The sequence below is a fragment of the Piliocolobus tephrosceles genome, chromosome 12 (assembly GCF_002776525.5).
Source record: "Piliocolobus tephrosceles isolate RC106 chromosome 12, ASM277652v3, whole genome shotgun sequence".
Taxonomy (NCBI): domain Eukaryota; kingdom Metazoa; phylum Chordata; class Mammalia; order Primates; family Cercopithecidae; genus Piliocolobus; species Piliocolobus tephrosceles.
In genome coordinates this window covers 42,880,047-42,898,681 of record NC_045445.1, presented here as the reverse complement: position 1 = coordinate 42,898,681, position 18,635 = coordinate 42,880,047, and the positions used below count along the sequence as shown (strand labels likewise).

At 37.5% G+C, this 18,635-nt stretch overlaps 1 protein-coding gene across 1 annotated transcript in view; it reads left to right on the top strand.

Annotated features, from left to right (window-relative positions):
* Positions 1 to 18,635, top strand: part of PAK3 (p21 (RAC1) activated kinase 3) — a 104,536-nt gene that overhangs the window by 24,048 nt on the left and 61,853 nt on the right. The window contains exons 3-5 of the mRNA XM_023203103.1: positions 2,131 to 2,231; positions 7,760 to 7,913; positions 12,459 to 12,496. Coding sequence (XP_023058871.1) covers positions 2,131 to 2,231; positions 7,760 to 7,913; positions 12,459 to 12,496 — 293 coding nt within the window. The remainder of the gene's footprint in view (positions 1 to 2,130; positions 2,232 to 7,759; positions 7,914 to 12,458; positions 12,497 to 18,635) is intronic.

Below are 18,635 nucleotides of genomic sequence, written 5' to 3'. Positions count from 1 at the left end.
CTAGTTACTGTGAAGTGAATGAAACTGCTCCTTCAGAGTTCCTGACTTGCCTGGAACCCTTCCAGGGCCTTGGGAGGGGCCCCGGTACATTTGTATTTGTAATTTTACAATGTTTTTTACTTAAAGGGAACCTTCCTCTGAAGTTACATAAAGTATTTGGTCCCCCAACATGTGGATCCACCCCTGCCAACCACAGATTAGGGAATTACCTGAGTTAGTATTTGGGAGTGGAGGCAATCCAATAGAGAAAGAAATGCAGAAGGCCAAAAACTGAACTAACAAAGTCAAAAGCAATGACAATCAAAGAAAGAATGGTCACTGAGAAAGGAGGAATGCCAGGCCACATTGTCAAGGAAGTAGAAAGAGAAGTAGCTAGCCATGGCCAGCATGGATGGGACATCATGAAAGAGAAAAAGTAAGAAAATGATTACAGGAGTGGCGAGGACACCTTCAATGGAGTGATGAGACCAGAGTGCCTTTCTGAACAAGTAAAAAATGGTAGTTGAACAAGTATAAATGTTAGCTATAGTTCACAAACATGCAAGGGAAGTAGGAGTACCAACAGAAAGCTCTAAACTTCACTATTGAGTTAGAATAATATTCATGAATAATGTAGGCTCACTATAAAAATGGAATCTGTACTGAGGGTAAGTTATATGGCATTTATGTATTTTTTCAAAATGAGTCCTAAATGTGCTCCATGGCCAGGCAAAGACCTTGGGTGACTCTTGTTCCCCTGCTCCCAACCTTTATTTCCTGATCCTGTATATTTCCTCACACTACTTCAGTTTTCATATTTCTGCCCCATATCTCTGTCTTGTGGCTGGAGATAAGGAACAGTGAGAGAGAGTGGAATGAGACAAGAAGTCATAAGAATAGCCTTTGAACATGAAAAGTTTTGAATTTAAAATTTATCACGGGTAACCCACAAAACCACTAATCCATATATGGTTGAGTGTTGTCTGTAATTCAGGCCAAGGCAACATCTATTTGAACCAGAATGTTCTAAGTTGACCACCTTGGCAATTCTGAAGCTGATTGGTTTTAACTGAGTAAACCTGGTTCATGCTGACTTGCCCTGTATTAGGAGGGTGAGTACTAATTGTTTTCAGTGTGAAATGTAGCCTCACCAGAGATACATGCTCAGATCTGCAAATAAGTGTGTTATGGAAGCTGCTAGATGCCATTTTAGAGTGTTTCCGCAGTGACTTCCTCCTGGGAACTATTTCCAGATAGACTATAGTTCTCAACTTAGTTTATTCAGTGATTATATCTTTTTAGGCTTTTAAATTATGAGCTACTGATACATTTATTTATAATTATGTAACTATGAAAAATCTGCTACTTGAAAAAGACAGTAATTTTTGAATGACTGATACGATAAAATATAATAGAAACATGGAAAAATAACTACAAACTAGAAAAACTAAACCAAGGAATGGCTTTAAGTTTTCTGAAAACTAAATAAAATTAATTCAGTAAAAAAAAAAAAAAGCAGCAATTTGTAGCTTTTTACTAGCAAAGTGCTGGGTAGGAAATGATTGAAATATTTTTGATAATAAAAAAGGTTTGTAACAGAATTGATTTGCAGTGATATTCTTGTTAATAGACGAGTCTATTAAGATATGGTTAATAATATAAACATGTTAAATTAAATAAGTACCAACCACTTGATTATTAGCTATTGTTAACATAGAAACAATTCACAATATCTTTATCAAAAGCTAAAGTGGTTTTCTTTTCTATTCGTTCTTTCTAATAGTATGCCTTAGCTTGACTTGTGTATGATGAATTTCTTCCTTAGTAAGTGGTTTTTGATTCAGCAAAGCCAGTTAAGCACAATATCCCTAGATACCCCCTGGTTATACTGGTAAAAGGCAGAAATCAGTTTGAATGAGAGAATTGTTTCAAATGAGTTTTGGAAATTTTGAATTATTTGGACATAACATTTGTCATCATACTCTTAGCTACTTCTGCAAATAATTAGATTTTCTGGAGTTAAGTGTTGTTAAAATTGTGTTGGAATCAATTGTCTTTCAACTTTGTAATTCTTTTGATGAACCTAATTGTACAACTTGTGGATGCCAAAACTATACCCCAAATAAATACATGTTAACATTTTGCCTTTAGCCAATAAGAAGAAGGAGAAAGAGCGCCCAGAGATCTCTCTTCCTTCAGACTTTGAGCATACGATTCATGTGGGGTTTGATGCAGTCACCGGGGAATTCACTGTAAGTAAGCTCCTTGTTTTGTTTTGTAAGCCACGAAAGAATTCCCTTGTGAAAATAGGTTTCAAGCAATAATTGCCATGTCCCAAAATGTCAGACTTAATATTTTTGATGGTTCCAAATAAGATGGACATTGCCTAGGCAATCATAGATGGAAATAGAGGATGGCAACAGCATTGATCGAATTATTTTGTCCATCTTTTAAAAAGTTTGATCACTGTATAGTCTCAACTTGGTTGAAAATATTAACTAACCATGGCACAGAAATTGTACTCCTGGCAGAGAGACACTGCCTGGGCTTTTTCTTTATCAAGTGAACTGAATCAGAGAATCATCTACTCACCTTGGCCAGTGAAAATAATCCATAAAAATATTTCAAGCTTTACATTAAAACCTAGAATACCCAGCTCAGTTAACTACACTAACCAAGAATCTCTATGGAACTGACCTGCTTTTCCCTTTGATTTCAAGAACATAGATTATTTTATAATTTTTAGTAGGTACATTTTGCAGATATTCCAAAAAGAAACCTTATATTTCAAGAAGAAATTTTGATGGATATATCATGTATGTTCTAGTAGTTATGTGCATCTCTCTCCTCTCTCTCTAGATATCTCTCTCTAGAGATGTTATGCAATCCATAGTAAATACCGATGAGAATTCTCTAGATAGACCATAGCTATAGATCAAGACTTTTGCTGAATATTTGTAGTGCTCAAACAGCACAAGATCTCAGATCTATGAAATTTTATACTTTTTTTAAAAAAAGAACTGGTAACTTTTTTTTTTTTTTTAGATCAATGAGAGAAAAGATGTGGCTATGGCTAGAAATATGTCCCCAGGAAGGTCAACTACCTTTTTCCATGCTATTAATGAACTCCATCAAAATGTACATTCTAAAATAAGGAGTAATTTTGAGGGCACTTCAAGAAAAATCTTTGATAGAGCCATCACCACCAATTCCTGTGCTGTTAAACCAGAGAGAAATTTACATATTAAGTAGTTGAGTTTTTTGTTTCATAACATAGTAGTGAATAGACTGTGTTATATGATTAAGTGGAAAAAAAAGAAGGAACAAATTAATCTATGTGGAGAAGCAAACAATATTGCTGAATTGACAGTCAAATTATCTTATTTTTTCAATTCTGGAAGTAAGTGATATGAGAATGGAAATGGAAACAGTAAACACCTTGGCCTCGTAAAGTGGTGTGAGCTGATTATTTCTGCGTTCTCGGTAGCAAGCAGAGGAGAACGTTAAGAAATATTTACACATAAAGTGGAGATAGGTAAGATTTAACCAATTTCATCATTAAAGTCAGAGACATTACTCAAATGGCTTTGAGTTTGAATCTAGTCTTTGCTATATTTGCAGAATATTCTCTTAGCCACACTTAGATACTCCAGCCTTGCTATTACCACTACCACCACCATCATCACCACCAGAAAAAAAGTAATTTGTATAACCCGAAAAACCTTATATTTTTAAAAATTATACAAATATTTTAACTATTTTTGCTGACACTTGAAACAAGAAAATCCCTTAAACTTTATAAAGATTTTGCCTAATAACTCTTCCCTTTTTTATTAATTTTTCCGGCTTTGACATTTTAATGTTCTCTGTGCATTTCCTCATTTAAACTACTTTTGTGTTTTATTGTTATAATTCACTATTTTTTTTTCTTCCTTTTTGTTTTCTGATGTGAAAATGTTCTCATCCAGTTATCCCATGTGACATTCTAGTTGCTTTCCAATATTTTATTCTTTCCACTTTTCAAACTTACTTGTCATCTTATTATACAGTATCTCTCTCTCTAGCTCTTTCATTTATCTTTCTGGATTCTGAATGGAAATGAAAGAAAGTAAATCACCACCATCTTGCTAACTGCAGCACCAGTCATTTTCATTTTGCTGTCAATTAGAACCCAAAGAACCCAAAGTGATAGGCTATCTTTCCAATGATGAAAAACAGTTGGATACAGCCAAACCATATGAAACAAATACCCCTCTCCCCACTAAAAATATCCCCAATTTGAAATAAGATAGCTGTTTGGAAATATTCCATTGTTATGAATCCATTGAATATATAGATAGACATAGGCTAAATTTGGTAAACGGAAGTACTTTATTGTCATCTTGATGATCTTTTGTAACTACTTGTTCATACATTATTTTTAAAGATGCCAAATTCTGCCCTTTTTGGTATTTTTTTAACCTGTGATTTACATTTACTATATTATTATGTTTATTAAATTTAAACATGCCAAATTATGAAAAGCTTTTTAAAAAGTGTTTTTATTGGTAGAGTTTAGAATTGGGTCCTAATTGTCAATGCACCACTAATTTATTGCGTGTTGGGAGGGGATCATATTGTTAAGTTTGATTATCGTGGTTGTTTAGGTTGAATTTTGTGCAATTTGCTGAACTATCTAATCCAGTTGTCTTACAAGGGCTTGTTATTTTGAATATTTGGACACTGATTTGCTGTGTTGCTTGGTGATTGCTCTCTGGCTAATTGGCCCATACGACCTTGTTTGTGTACCTGGTCATACACTTGGACCGTGAAGCTAAACATAGGTTGGGAGGTGAGACTTTTGGTATTCAATGATTACAGGTCCTTACCCTTTATATTGCCATTTTTGTCCCAAATACTTCAGAACTCCCCTTTCCAGACCTCTAGACCTGTGATGGTCGCTTCAAGTCAATCAGAGGGAAAAATGGTATGAGTGATATAAATTATCATTTCTTATGGTAAGATAAATGCTTGGCCTGTTATATCATGCTGCCATTCTCCTGGGCTACACTGGACAACCCCCAGCTTGATGTACTTCTAGTTGGTATCATATACACAGTCAGGCATTGATATGTGCTCCTGCTTCTGATGCTCAAACTCCTAGGTCTTCATTAGCTGTCTGACTTTTGGGATTAGTTTCTCAATGTGGCATAATGAGATGGCTTTATGACTATGTGCCTTTGTGACATACATTCAAACTTGAATGTCAGGTTTTATTGATAATTGGGTTTGTCTCAACTTAGAAAAAAGAAATGTCAGCAGTGTAGTCAAAATTATGTCAGCAGTGTAGTCATGTGGTAAGTATAGTTGTCTGGAGGATTTTTTGCTATTGACAGCACTTTTTCCTGCTGTCTAGTGATCATAAGACTACCACAAAAGCTTAGAAGTGCCATGGGAATGTATAATAACTGCAAATATTCTAATGACTATAGTAATGATTATGCCAGTAACGTCTGCTCTAGTGCTTATGTGCAATGCATACCACAATTTGTAACACTTAATAACTCCTTCGGCCATTATGGTATTAACCAAATGCTATTAATTGCACTTAGAATCAGAACTGGGATAATGCATGGGCTCCTGAGTTCAAATTTTTGGCTTAAGGCTTTAGCATCTAGCCGCGTGAAAAATGCATGTAAAAGTGTCATTTCACTGTGCTTGGAGTAACCCCAAATACCAGGAATCAAGGACATATATCCAAAATCAAGCCAGTTGGGTCAAGCATGTTTCTGTAGCATTTGAGAGATCTTTATTTAGGCAAAGTTGTTACCTTATATCTTGTCTTATTTTGTGGGAAGTGGGATTTTAGAACTGCAGTACTAAAATGGAAATTATATATATATGGTTTGAAATGGAATGGTTTCCCTTTCCCTAGTCTAAATATCTAAGAAACTTAAAATGTAGAGTCTGGCTGTGTGGGAATGTTCTTTATCTAGTTTTCTCTAAGCCAGCCATGACTTTAGCTACAAAGTGAAAAAAAATCACATCAATGAGAGTAAAATTCAGTGTTTCCATACAGCCATCCTTTGAATTTTAGCCACATACACACTTTTGAAACTAAAATTGGTTAACCAGAATTGGGAACTGAAATTTGTAAGTTTATCACATGGCCATTGGCTACCTGTGATCACCCAATTATAAAAACAATTTACAAACTATTGTCAAAGCTTTTCATGATGCCATCCTTCTTGCCTCCAAATTCATATTTCTGCCTTTTAATAATTTATCCAATCATTTAATGGTAATTCTTATTAATACATATTTATGGAGGAAGCATCTTGCCAAAAGTGGGATTATACATCCAAACTTTGGAACATTGTCATTTTCTCTGTTCTCTTAAATCTGTTGTCCTGTAGCCTGTCCTGTCCCTGATTTAGTTAAAACCTCCCTATTTTCATAACCGCCCCACTTTAGAAGGGACTCCCCCCATTCAGACCCATTGATTTCATCTCCTCCCACCTTCTAAGTTGTCCCACATTCTGTTTTAACTTTCTTTTCTTTCTTTATTTACGTCCATTACAGCCAGATCTCTATGGCTCACAGATGTGCCCAGGGAAGCTCCCAGAGGTGCGTCACAGGCCCAAAAGAAGCTTGCATCAAAGTGCTTCTTTGAGATGTCATAGCACTGCAGCAGCAGGTTCATGTGTGTGCAGTAGAGTTGTTGCTTGGCTTATCTCACTTTTTTTGTTGTCATTCCCAAACTCTGGAGGCCCACGTCACACATTGTTTTGCCGAGACTTCATAGGACAAAGCCACATAAATTGTGTCTGGATGCACTTCAGGAATAGTGTGTCTGTTTCTCTCTCCAAGTTTCTCTTGGAGGTTGGATAATTATGAAATTGAGACTTCTGTAGGCTGAACATGTAGGAAAGAATGTTGAATGCTCAATGCAAAGCTAACCTCTAATTTTTGCAATTCTCCTTGGTTATATTTCCAAATACTCCCTCCTCTCTGCTCTAAATGCTTCAGATTATTATAAATTCTCACAAGGCTTTGGCGTGGTTTTCATAGTCCCCAGGTTCTATGTGGCCTAAAAATGAAGTGAGGAGGAAGGGAGAGAGAGAGGAGAGGAGAAGGAGAGCATGCCCTGGAGAAAGCTGCAGGGAAAATGCCCAAAGCAGCATTAATGTTACTGTTTAGCATCTCAGTGGTTCTTGCTCCTCCACAATTCTATTTTTTTCTCCTACCGACCTGACTTTACAGTAAAGCTCTAGACCCAAAAAATTACATTTTGTAATCACGAAGTATAACCTGACCAAGGGTGATCCTTTCCTTTTATTCTAAAATATATTCTGATTACAACATGACCAGAAACAGCTTATGTTATTCCAGTCATAAAACCCATTGATCTGCACTTTACTATGCTGTGCACAAATTTAGAGAAGTCTTGCTATGTCTGCCCTGAGTCGCCAGAAAAAAAAATAAGCTAAGCCGTAAACATCATTTCATGGATGAGCAGAGTCAATATGGAGGTGATTTTCATGCGCTTTTTTTTTTCTATCACAGTCATACTCCCACCCACCCTTTTTAAGTTGGATCCTAGTTTTACCTATGTGTTTTAATTAGAGAAGAGAATGATTGCATTATTAAGTTACTAACTTTAAATCTAGAATGTAACTTCAGTTTCCCAAGTGTAATCCTACAGGTAGCATGGGCTTCTTGGTGAAGAACTTTACTGGAACATAAAAGTGCTGCTGCAGAATGTTCTGAGCCACCATTCTTTCCCTTTGGTTGTCCACAGGGAATTCCCGAGCAATGGGCACGATTACTCCAAACTTCCAACATAACAAAATTGGAACAGAAGAAGAACCCCCAAGCTGTTCTAGATGTTCTCAAATTCTATGATTCCAAAGAAACAGTCAACAACCAGAAATACATGAGCTTTACATCAGGAGGTAAGAGGAAGTCTGTGGTATCAAAGGTGAAAAAGTAATTTCAATCTCAGAGCGTCATGTTGAGAACAAAATGTCTGTGGGACATTTGAAGTCAGTTCTAGTACCTTCTTCAAATGGCATCAACATAAGGAAACCAAAAAATGAGTCGGAATTTGAGGTTGATGTTAAGTTATATAACTCAAGTATTTTTAGGATCAAAATAAGGTAATTATTTAGTGAAGTAGTAGTTGTGAGCTTGAATTGGTAGTGACAATTGTTGTCTCTTTACTGTCATAAAGACACTCAGTCATTTATCGGGCTTTGTGATATGTTCATTAAGTAAGAGTTGTATGCATGAAGCCATGGTCTCTGGAAATTTATTTTGTCCCTTAGATTCGTTGATTTGCAGCATGATGACACAGCACACGTTTTGTTTGGTGTCAGGTTATTTTGATAAGACCCCCAAATCAGACCGAAAAGAGAAAACTATATCTCACTATGTTTAGAAATTGAAATATCCATGTTATTGCCAAATCTTGACCTCATTTGCTAGTGTGTAGATTTAGTCTTTGTTTGGAGCTTTGATGTTCAAATTTGCACTATAAGCAACTGTACTGGTCCATTTTCATGCTGCTGGTAAAGACATGTCCAAGACTGGGAAGAAAAAGAGGTTTAATTGGACTTACAGTTCCACATGACTGGGGAGACCTCAGAATCATGGTGGAAAGTGAAAGACACTTCTTACATGACAGCAGCAAGAGAATATGAGAAGGAAAAAAAAGTGAAGAACCCCGATAAACCCATCAGATCTCATGAGACTTATTCAGTTTCATGAAAATATCATGGGAAAGACCAGCCCTCATGATTCAATTACCTCTCCCTGGGTCCCTCCCACAACATGTGGGAATTCTGGGATATACAATTCAAGTTGAGATTTGGGTGGGGACACAGCCAAACCATATCATTTCGCCCCTGGCCCCTCCAAATCTCATGCCCTCACATTTCAAAACCAATCATGCCTTCCCAACAGTCCCCCAAAGTCTTAACTCATTTCAGCATTAACCCAAAAGTCCACAGTCCAAAGTCTCATCTTAGACAAAGCAAGTCCCTTTTGCCTATGAGCCTGTAAAATCAAAAGCAAGCTCGTTACTTCCTAGATACAATAGGGGTACAGGCATTTGGTGAATACAGCCATTCCAAATGGGAGAAATTGGTGAAAACAAAGGGATTACAGGGCCCATGCAAGTCCAAAATCCAGCGGGGCAGTCAAATCTTAAAGCTCCAAAACGATCTCCTTTGACTCCAGGTCTGACATCTAGGTCATGCTGATGCAAGTGGTAGATTCCCATGGTCTTGGGCAGCTCCACCCCTGTGACTTTGCAGGTTCCAGCCTCCCTCCCAGCTGCTTTCACAGGGTGCTGTTGAGTGTCTGCAGCTTTTCCAGGTGCATGGTGTAAGCTGTCAGTGAATCTACCATTCTGGGGTCTGGAAGATGGTGGCCCTCTTCTCACAGCTCCACTAGGCAGTGCCCTAGTAGGGACTCTCTGTGTGGGCTCTGACCCCATATTTCCCTTTTGCACTGCCCTAGCAGAGGTTCTCCATGAGGGCCCCAACCCTGCAGTAAACTTTTGCCTGAGCATCCAGGCATTTCCATACATCTTCTGAAATCTAGGTGTGTGTTCCCAAACCTCAATTCTTGACTTCTGTGCATGTGCAGGCTCAACATCACGTGGAAGCTGCTAAGGCTTGGGGATTTCACCCTCTGAAATCACAGCCTGAGCTGTATGTTGGCCCCTTTCAGATAAAGCTGGATTAGCTGGGACACAGGGCACCAAGCCCCTAAGCTGTACACAGTACAGGGACCCTGGAGCTGGCCCACAAACCACTTTTTCCTCCTGGGCCTATGGGCCTGTAATGGGAGGGGCTGCCGTGAAGTTCTCTGACATGGCCTGGAGACATTTTCCCCATGGTCTTGGGGATTAACATTAGGCTCCTTGCTACTTATGCAAATTTCTGCAGCCGGCTTGAATTTCTTCCCAGAAAATGAGTTTTTATTTTCTATCACATAGTCGGGCTGCACATTTTCCAAACTTTTATGCTCTGTTTCCCTTATAAAACTGAATGCCTTTAACAGTACCCAAGTTACTTCTTGAATGCTTTGCTACTTAGAAATTTATTCCACCGGATACCCTAAATCATCTCTCTCAAGTTCAAAGTTCCACAAATCTCTAGGGCAGGGGCAAAATGCCTCCAGTGTCTTTGCTAAAACATAACAAGAGTCACCTTTGCTCCAGTTCCCAAAAGTTCCTCATCTCCATCTGAGACTACCTCAGCCTGAATTTTATTGTTCATATTACTATCAGCATTTTGGACAGTCATTCAACAAATCTCTATGAAGTTCCAAATTCCCCACATTTTTCTGTCTTCTTCTGAGCCCTTTCAAACTGTTCCAATCTCTGCCTGTTACCCAGTTCCAAAGTCACTTCCACATTATTGGGTATCTTTTTAGCAACGCCCCACTCTACTGGTACCAATTTACTGTATTAGTCCATTTTCATGCTGCTGATAAAGACATACCTAAGACTGGGAATAAAAAGAGGTTTAATTGGACTTACAGTTCCACATGGCTGGGAAGGCCTCAGAATCATGGTGGGAGGCAAAAGGCATTTCTTACATGGCAGCAGCAAGAGAAAATGAGAAAGAATCAAAAGCAGAAACCCGTGATAAACCCATCAGATCTTGTGAGACTTATTCACTATCACGAGAGTAGCATGGGAAAGACCGGCCCCCATGATTCAATTACCTCCCACTGGGTCCCTCCCACAACACTTGGGAATTCTGGGAGATAGAATTCAAGTTGAGATTTGGGTGGGAACACAGGCAAGCCATATCAGCAACTGAAATATATATACCAAATAATACTTTCACATTTTGAGATAGATGATTTGAGTTCTCTCTCTACAATAATTTATTAACTTATTATTTAACATCTAAAGAATGAAGGTAAATCATTAGTACTCCAGCTATAAAGAGCCCCTACCTCTTGGCACGGGATTTAGTATAAGCAGGCTTTAAGTTTCTTTGAGAATGATCCAAGGATACCCTTGGAAGGGGAAGAGTGTCTGATTTGGCCATATCAAATATCAAAGCCCAAACTGCTAAACTGGACTTTCTTAAAATGAGAAGATTGCTTAACTGCTGTTATTCAGTGTTGAAAACCTAAAAAGAAAGCCATCAAGGAAAACTTTTTACTGTATTTAAGCTTCTACATAGAATAAAATATCTAAGAGATCCTGGTGACATATCAAAAAATGTTTCATGTGAGAAAATCAAGAGCTGTGCTCCAAGTTAGACCCATAGGCAACCAGAACTGAAAATGTATTCAAGAAATCATTTCACTGTAACCATGAATACACTTTAGAGTATCAGAGTTTGTTCTTTACTCCAAATAGCCGTTGCTGTTTAACACTTAGTTTTATATGCCAAATTTCTCTCAACTTACAAAGGTGAAATCCTGACAACTATATTAAAACTGTACAGTTGTACTGTACTGAGGGCTGAGTGTACCTCATCATAGGTTTTCTGAATGCTTTGGTATTGGGACTGACTAATTGCACAGGAGTAGAAGAGGAGGAGAAGATGAAGATAGCACAGGAAGGTGGAAAGAAGGAATGGAAAGGAGGTAGGGAGAGAGGAAAGTGGGAAAAATCCTAGATATAGAGTAGTTCCCCACTTACTCATGTGGAATATGCTCTAAGACCTCCAGTGGATGCCTGGATCCATGGATAGTACTGAACCTTATGTATACCATGTTTTTTTTCTATACCTGCTTACCTATGATAAAGTTATAAATTAAGCACAGTAAGAGATAAACAACAATAACTAATAATAAAATAGAACAATTATAACAATATGCCAGCATCACTACTTTTGCTCTTTGGGGCCATTATGAAGTAAAATAAGGGGTACATGACTACAGGCACTGTGATAGCTCCACAGTTGTTCTGATAACCAAACTGGCTATTAAGTGACTAGTAGGCTGGTAGTGTAAACAGAGTGGGTACACTGGACAAAGGGATGATTCACGTTTCAGGTGGAATGGAGCAGGACAGCATGATATTTTATCATACTCAGAATGGCATGCAGTTTGAAACTCATGAATTGGTTATTTCTGCAATTTTTGATTTAATATTTTTGAATCACAGTTGACCACAGGTAGGTGAAACCACAAAAAGTGAAACTTCAGATAAGGGGAACTACTATAGACGTATAGAATCATATCAGTTAAGAGTAGGTAATCTTGTCATTCTTCCACATAAATGAGATTCACCAGAGGCCTTCATTAATGTCTGTAAAATGACCTAGTAAGAATATGGTGAGGATGTAATGGTGTGAGCTATTTTAAGGAAAGCTATGTCATTAGTCATAATATCTAGTTAATACTAAATTGGAACATTTCCTTCTAGTTGTAATCATGCAGTTTTTTCATTTTTATTTTTCTGGTGTGGTCTCTGAATGAAACAGTCTTTGTGAAACAAAAGTGACCTCTCTATTCTCACTTTGCAGATAAAAGTGCACATGGATACATAGCAGCCCATCCTTCGGTAAGTGAAAAATTGAAAACTATGTCACATGTTGGGTGTTTCCAAAGATTCAAGAGAATATAACTGCATAGATCCAGGTTTTAGATATAGAGTCTTTTTAAAACAATTTTAAGGTATAATTCAGTTATATAAAATTCACCTATTTTCAGGTAAACAGTTCAATGAGTTTTGGTAAATATATATACCTGTGCTACCATCACCACAATTGAGTTTTAGAACATGTTCATCACCCTAGTAAAATCCTTCGTACTGGCTTACAGTTAACTCCACTCACCCCACCCTAGTCACAGACAAGAACTAATATAGATTCTGCCTTTATGGATTTGGCTTTTTGGACATTTCATGTAAATGAAATAATACAGCATGTGACTTTTGGGGATTGGCTTTTTTTACTCAGTTTAATTCTTTTAAGATTAATCCAAGTTATTGTGTATATCAATAATTTGTGTTCCTTTTTATCTCTGAGTATTCCATGGTATGATTGTACCACTGTTTGTTTAACCATTCATACATTGAAGGCTCTCTAGAAAATTTTCAGTTGCTAGCTATTACAAATAAAGCTACTGGGAACATTCTTGTACAGGGTTTTTATGTGAACAATGTTTCTGTTTCTCTTACGTGTAGAACTTTGAGAATAATAATCATGTTAATAAAAATTTCTCTGAGCACCTACAGCGTACACTTACAATATAAACTGTAAGATAATTTTATTTTTATAAGTACTTAATCTTTCCTACAGCCCAATTAAGTAAGTCTCACCATTGTCCCCATTTTACAGATGAGAAAACTGAGGTTTTGAGAAATTAAATAGCTTCTCTAAGGTTATAACAGTATAAGTTTTGTATGTCACTTGTTCCAAAACTGAGGTACAGTGAGGGAAGTGACTTTGTCCAAAGTCACATAGATAATTTTTATCAGAGAAGTGACTAGAAAATAAGTAACCTAGTTGTTGAAAGTGCTATAGTATCTGAAAGAGTATTTGAACACATTAGACAGAAAATGATCTCAGATATTCTGATAGAAATTACTTCCTGCCTCATTTGCTTTTTTAGGGGTGAAATAATTTGCATTACTGAAAATCTCCTAACCATTTATTCAAACAGTCATGGTTGGCCAAGCTGATTCTTCTTCCTTTTATAGCAGACAAATGCCTTTGATAGTGGACAGATGTCTGCTTGACATCTCCCTGGATAGCCAGTATGACACCAGTAGATCTTCTTTAGTTGTAAAGAGTAAAGGTTCTGAAATGTTATGCCAGCTTCTCAAAAATTAAAAATGGTATTAACCATATGATCTAGCTATTCCATTTCTGGGTATATACCCATAATTGAACGGAGGATCTCCAAGAGATATTTATACACCCACGTTCATTGCAGCAATATTCACCGTAGGCAAATGGTGGAAGCAACCCAAGTGTCCATCAACAGATGAAGGGGTAAACAAAAGATGGTATGTATAAACAGTAGAATATTATTAAGCCTTAAAAAGAAGACAATTCTGACATATGTTACAACATGGATGAACCAGGAGAACATTATGCTAAGTGAAATAAGCCAGTCACAAAAGGGTATATACTGTATGATTCCACATATACGAGGTACCTAGAGGAGTCAAATTCACAGAGACAGAAAGTAGAATACTAGTTGCCAGGAGCTGGGAGCAGGGGGAGTGGGGAGTTGTTTAATGGGTACAGAGTTTCAGTTTTACAAGATGAAAAGAGTTATGGAGATGAATGGCTTTGATCATTATACAACAATATCCTCAGCAGTACTGAAATGTATACCTAAAAATGGTTAAGATGATAAATTTTATGTTATATATATTTTACTACAATTAAGAATAAAATGAAAAAAGAAAGCGTGTAGGCTCTGGATGTAGGTATTTAATCTGATTTTGCTATTTACTAAGTATGTGACATTGGGAAAGTAGCTTAGCTTCTGTGAGCTTCTTTCCTCAGCTTTAAGAGGGAATAATAATAGTACTTACCTCCTAGGTTTTATGTGAATATTAAATGTGATAATGCATATAAAGTACTTAGTATAGGACCTAGCACATAATATGTATTTATTAAATGTAAACTACTATTATTTTTACATGACAAAAGAGGAAAAACTCACTCTTTTCACACATGAAACTTGTACTTGCGTTTTGCTCAGATTCCCCAAAACAGAACAGAGTATGGCCTTCTCATCTGACTGGCCATTTCCCCTTTTCTTCCATCTTTGCCATGATAGCTTCCTGGGCCACAATGAAAACAATGTGTGAAGGGAGGCAATAGGAAAATGGGAAGGACAAAAATGACAACCCTCCATGATAACACATACTTTACCTCCTTTGATTTCATTAATATCATGCTTATGCAATCTTGACTGGGTATTCTGGCAAAAAAAAAAAAAATACTTTTTTTTTTTAGGTTGGTCCGTTATTTGAAACACCAACTTTCTAGGATAGCCTGTGTATTGGTTTTTGTTTTCTCCTAAGATATTAACTGTTTCCTTTGAAATTGATTCTATTGATTTTGCTTGTAGAATTAAAAGGAAGTCTATATTATGGCTAAAATATTCCATTAAGTTAGAAAAAAATGATGATCTCACTGGAGATAAAACAAATAGATATTTACCTATTTAACATATATTTACCAACTGCCTCCTTATAAGCTCTAGGAAGTTTGGCTATCAGGCTGGTAGGGGAAGGTAAACATGGACATAAAGAAGTACAATACAATATGGATAGTGGCCGAGTACAGTGGCTCATGCCTGTAATCCCAGCACTGTGGGAGGTTGAGGTGGACAGATTGCTTGAGCCTAGGATTTCAAGAGCAAACTGGGTAACATGGTAAAACCCTGTCTCTACAAATAATACAAAAATTAGCTGGGCATGTTGGTGCGCATCTGTAGTCCCAACTACTTTGGAGGCTGAGGTGGGAGGATCACTTGAGCCTTGGAGGTGGAGGCTGCAGTGAGCCTTGATTCTGTCACTGGACTCCAGCCTGAGTGACAGAGCAAAACCCTGTCTCAAAAAAAACCCCAACAATATGGATAGTATTACATGTCATAAAATATGTCGACATGCTATGAGATTTCAAAGAAAGTAGATTGCTTTAACTGGGGAGGGAAAGGGAAGCAGGCCCTTTTCTCCAAGGGCTGAAGCTCAGTGTCTGGTACCAAATAGATACTTGGTATGTATTTTTTGAATGTTATGTTAGGAAATGCTTCATATAAAAGTTGGCATTTGAGCTAGATCTTAAAGGTCAGATGAGATTTCAATCTGTGAAGATGGGAAGGGCATTTTAAGTAAAAAGAAAAGCATAAGAAAGGGTATGTTGGTGAGTAGAGCAAGGAAACAAAGAATATGGGGTTGAATGAAGACTGAGATGCAAGAAAGGGAATCAGGAAATGTCTTAAAGGTTGAGGTGGAACCGAATCATACAGGCCCTTAAATGGTATTCCAAGGAATCTGGCTTTCCAGTATTCAGTGGGAAGCTTTTGAAGTGTTTTGGAGCAGGAAGGTTAAGTGATTAACACTTAGACCTTGGGAAGAGTAATCTGACAGCAAATGTCCAGAATGAATTAAAGACAAATGGTGAGACTGGATGAAGGGACACTAGTAGGGAGAATATTGCAAGCATCCAGGTAATCAGAGCCAGAAATGAGGTAGTAACAGCAGGAATGGGGAGATTACATTCAATTTCTAGAGGTATTTAGATTATTAATTGGATGTTGGAGGAAAGAGTGAGGTCAAAGATGAACACAGGCTTAAACTGATAGCTGGTGGGTAAAAAGATAATGATGCTGTCTTTCAGGAGAAGCCGATTTCTGTGGGAAGATGCTGAGTTCCTTATTGGACAGTTTGAGTTTGAAGGGCTGGCAGGACTTTGAGGTGAAGATAATGGATTGATGGCTTGATGAAGGCTAGGTTTCTATTGATTGAATGAACTGAATTGGACCCCGACATTCTATTTGAATCACTTCAGTGGGACTCAGTTCCTTAGGAATGGATAACTGCACCTTATGTTTTCCTTATAGTTTTAGAAGAGAGTATACTTCGCAATGTGTGTGTCTTTTTGCATCATAAAAACTCCCAATAGATCTGGCTGTCTACAAAATCTAATTTAATGGGTCTGACAAACCCTTTTAGACATAGCCTGAACTGATCACAAGTTTTGCATCCTTTAGTAGCCCGGGTGAGAATTAAAACAGAAGCAATGTTGTATTCTCTAAATGTTTTAAACTCATGATTCTGTAATTAATATTGAACTCAGGGATAGATCTCATAACACCTGCTTTACTGCTTATTTGTGGTAGCTTCTTTGATATTAGTGTATTCAATTTCAAATACTGTTCAGGCCCCTACTCTTTAATTTGAGGCTAATTTTAAAATTTCATATTTTTATTGTACTGTTGAAAATAAAATGACATATTTAGAATCCTAAGTTAGTATTCCAAGTGGAAAGTAACAGCAATAATATGTCATTATTGTGTTGTCATATTGAATGTGCCATTATCTGTGCTTAGAGCAACTGGGTGTGCAGTTGACAGATTGCTCTTTTGTGATTTGCAGTACTGGTTAATTTTTTTTTAACGTAGTTTAATTGCTTTACTTCAGTGTGCATCAGAATTTCCTGGGGATTCTGTTAAATTGAGGATTCCAGGGCTCCACTTCCAGAGTAGATCTGGAGTAGAAACCTAAAATCTACATTCTAAACAATCACCAAAAGTGGCCCCCAAACAACATTTTATATTGTCTAAAGCCTCTAAGTTCCTTACCTCTAAGTTTTTTGGCCTTGAAAAATTAAGCTCAGAGAAAAGGGAATTTCCTAAGGTTCTCTACTGGTGTGTACATACTCTAGCTGGTATATTCTCTAAAGCAATGTTCAGAACTTGGAGTTGATGGGTGGACTTCAGATCTATGAACTGTTGAAGTTATATGTAAAAGCATGTGTCTACCTGTATTTTTCCGGGGAGATAGACCAAACCCTAAGAGTCTGGGACCCAACTCAGGTTAAGAACTACATTCCCGGCCAGGCGTGGTGGCTCACATCTGTAATCCGGGCACTTTGGGAGGCTGAGGCGGGTGGATCACCTGAGGTCAGGAGTTCGAGACCAGCCTGACCAACGTGCAGAAACCCCATCTCTACTAACAATACAAAATTAGCTGGGCATAATGGCGCATGCCTGTAATCCCAGCTCCTTGGGAGGCTGAGGCAGGAGAATTGCTTGAACCCAGGAGGTGGAGGTTGCAGTGAACAGAGATCGTGCCATTGCACCCCAGCCTGGGCAACAATGGCAAAACTCCATCTCAAAAAGTAAAACAAAACAAAACAAAACTACATTCCCTGCCCCAATGTCTGGCAAAATTAGAGTGTCAAAAATATCTAATTTGATGACAAAAATATTCCTTACTTGTTATCCATCTATCTATATTTCTATAAGTTTAGAAGTTTTAGATAAAGTAATTCTCAGCCTGGAATGAAGAGTATGGAAACATTGCACCATTGACTCCAAAAATGATCACCAGGAAAACCTCTAAGTAAAGCTATGTTTATTAAAATTACAGTGACATAAAAGCATTACTTTGATAAAGTCTTAGTGTCTTAAGAAGGGGATGTCAGAAGGGATTATTTATAGGGTGTTAGGGCTTAGACTGTTTGATTTTAAAGCAGGTCTTGCAAGGTGAGGAATGGGTTAACATTGTGCAGTGTTTATGATAAAATAGCTTTGTATTGGTGAATATAGCAAAGGAAGGGGCTTGAAGCAAGTTTTAGTGAGCAAGCTGTTAGTCTCGATGAGCAAATTAGTTGGTTCACGGTATCTTCTAGAAACAAGTATTTCCTAAAGTAAGAAGCTATGTTATTTTTGCTTATTCTCAGTATTGTTTAACATAAGAACATTAAAGTATGTCTGTCCGGATATTGCCTAACACAGGGAAAATAAAATATGCCCAGTCCCAGTACTGTTTACACGGTGACAGTAAAGTATGCCCGATCCCAGTATTTTTTAACACAGGGGCAGAAATTGTTAATTTCAGTTCTCAGTACCGAAGATTGGTATCCTTGGTGGATTGCTGGGGTTTTAACGCTCTCTGGCCCAACCGTAATTCAAAACATACTGTCCACTCAATGCCATACATTCTTCCAAGT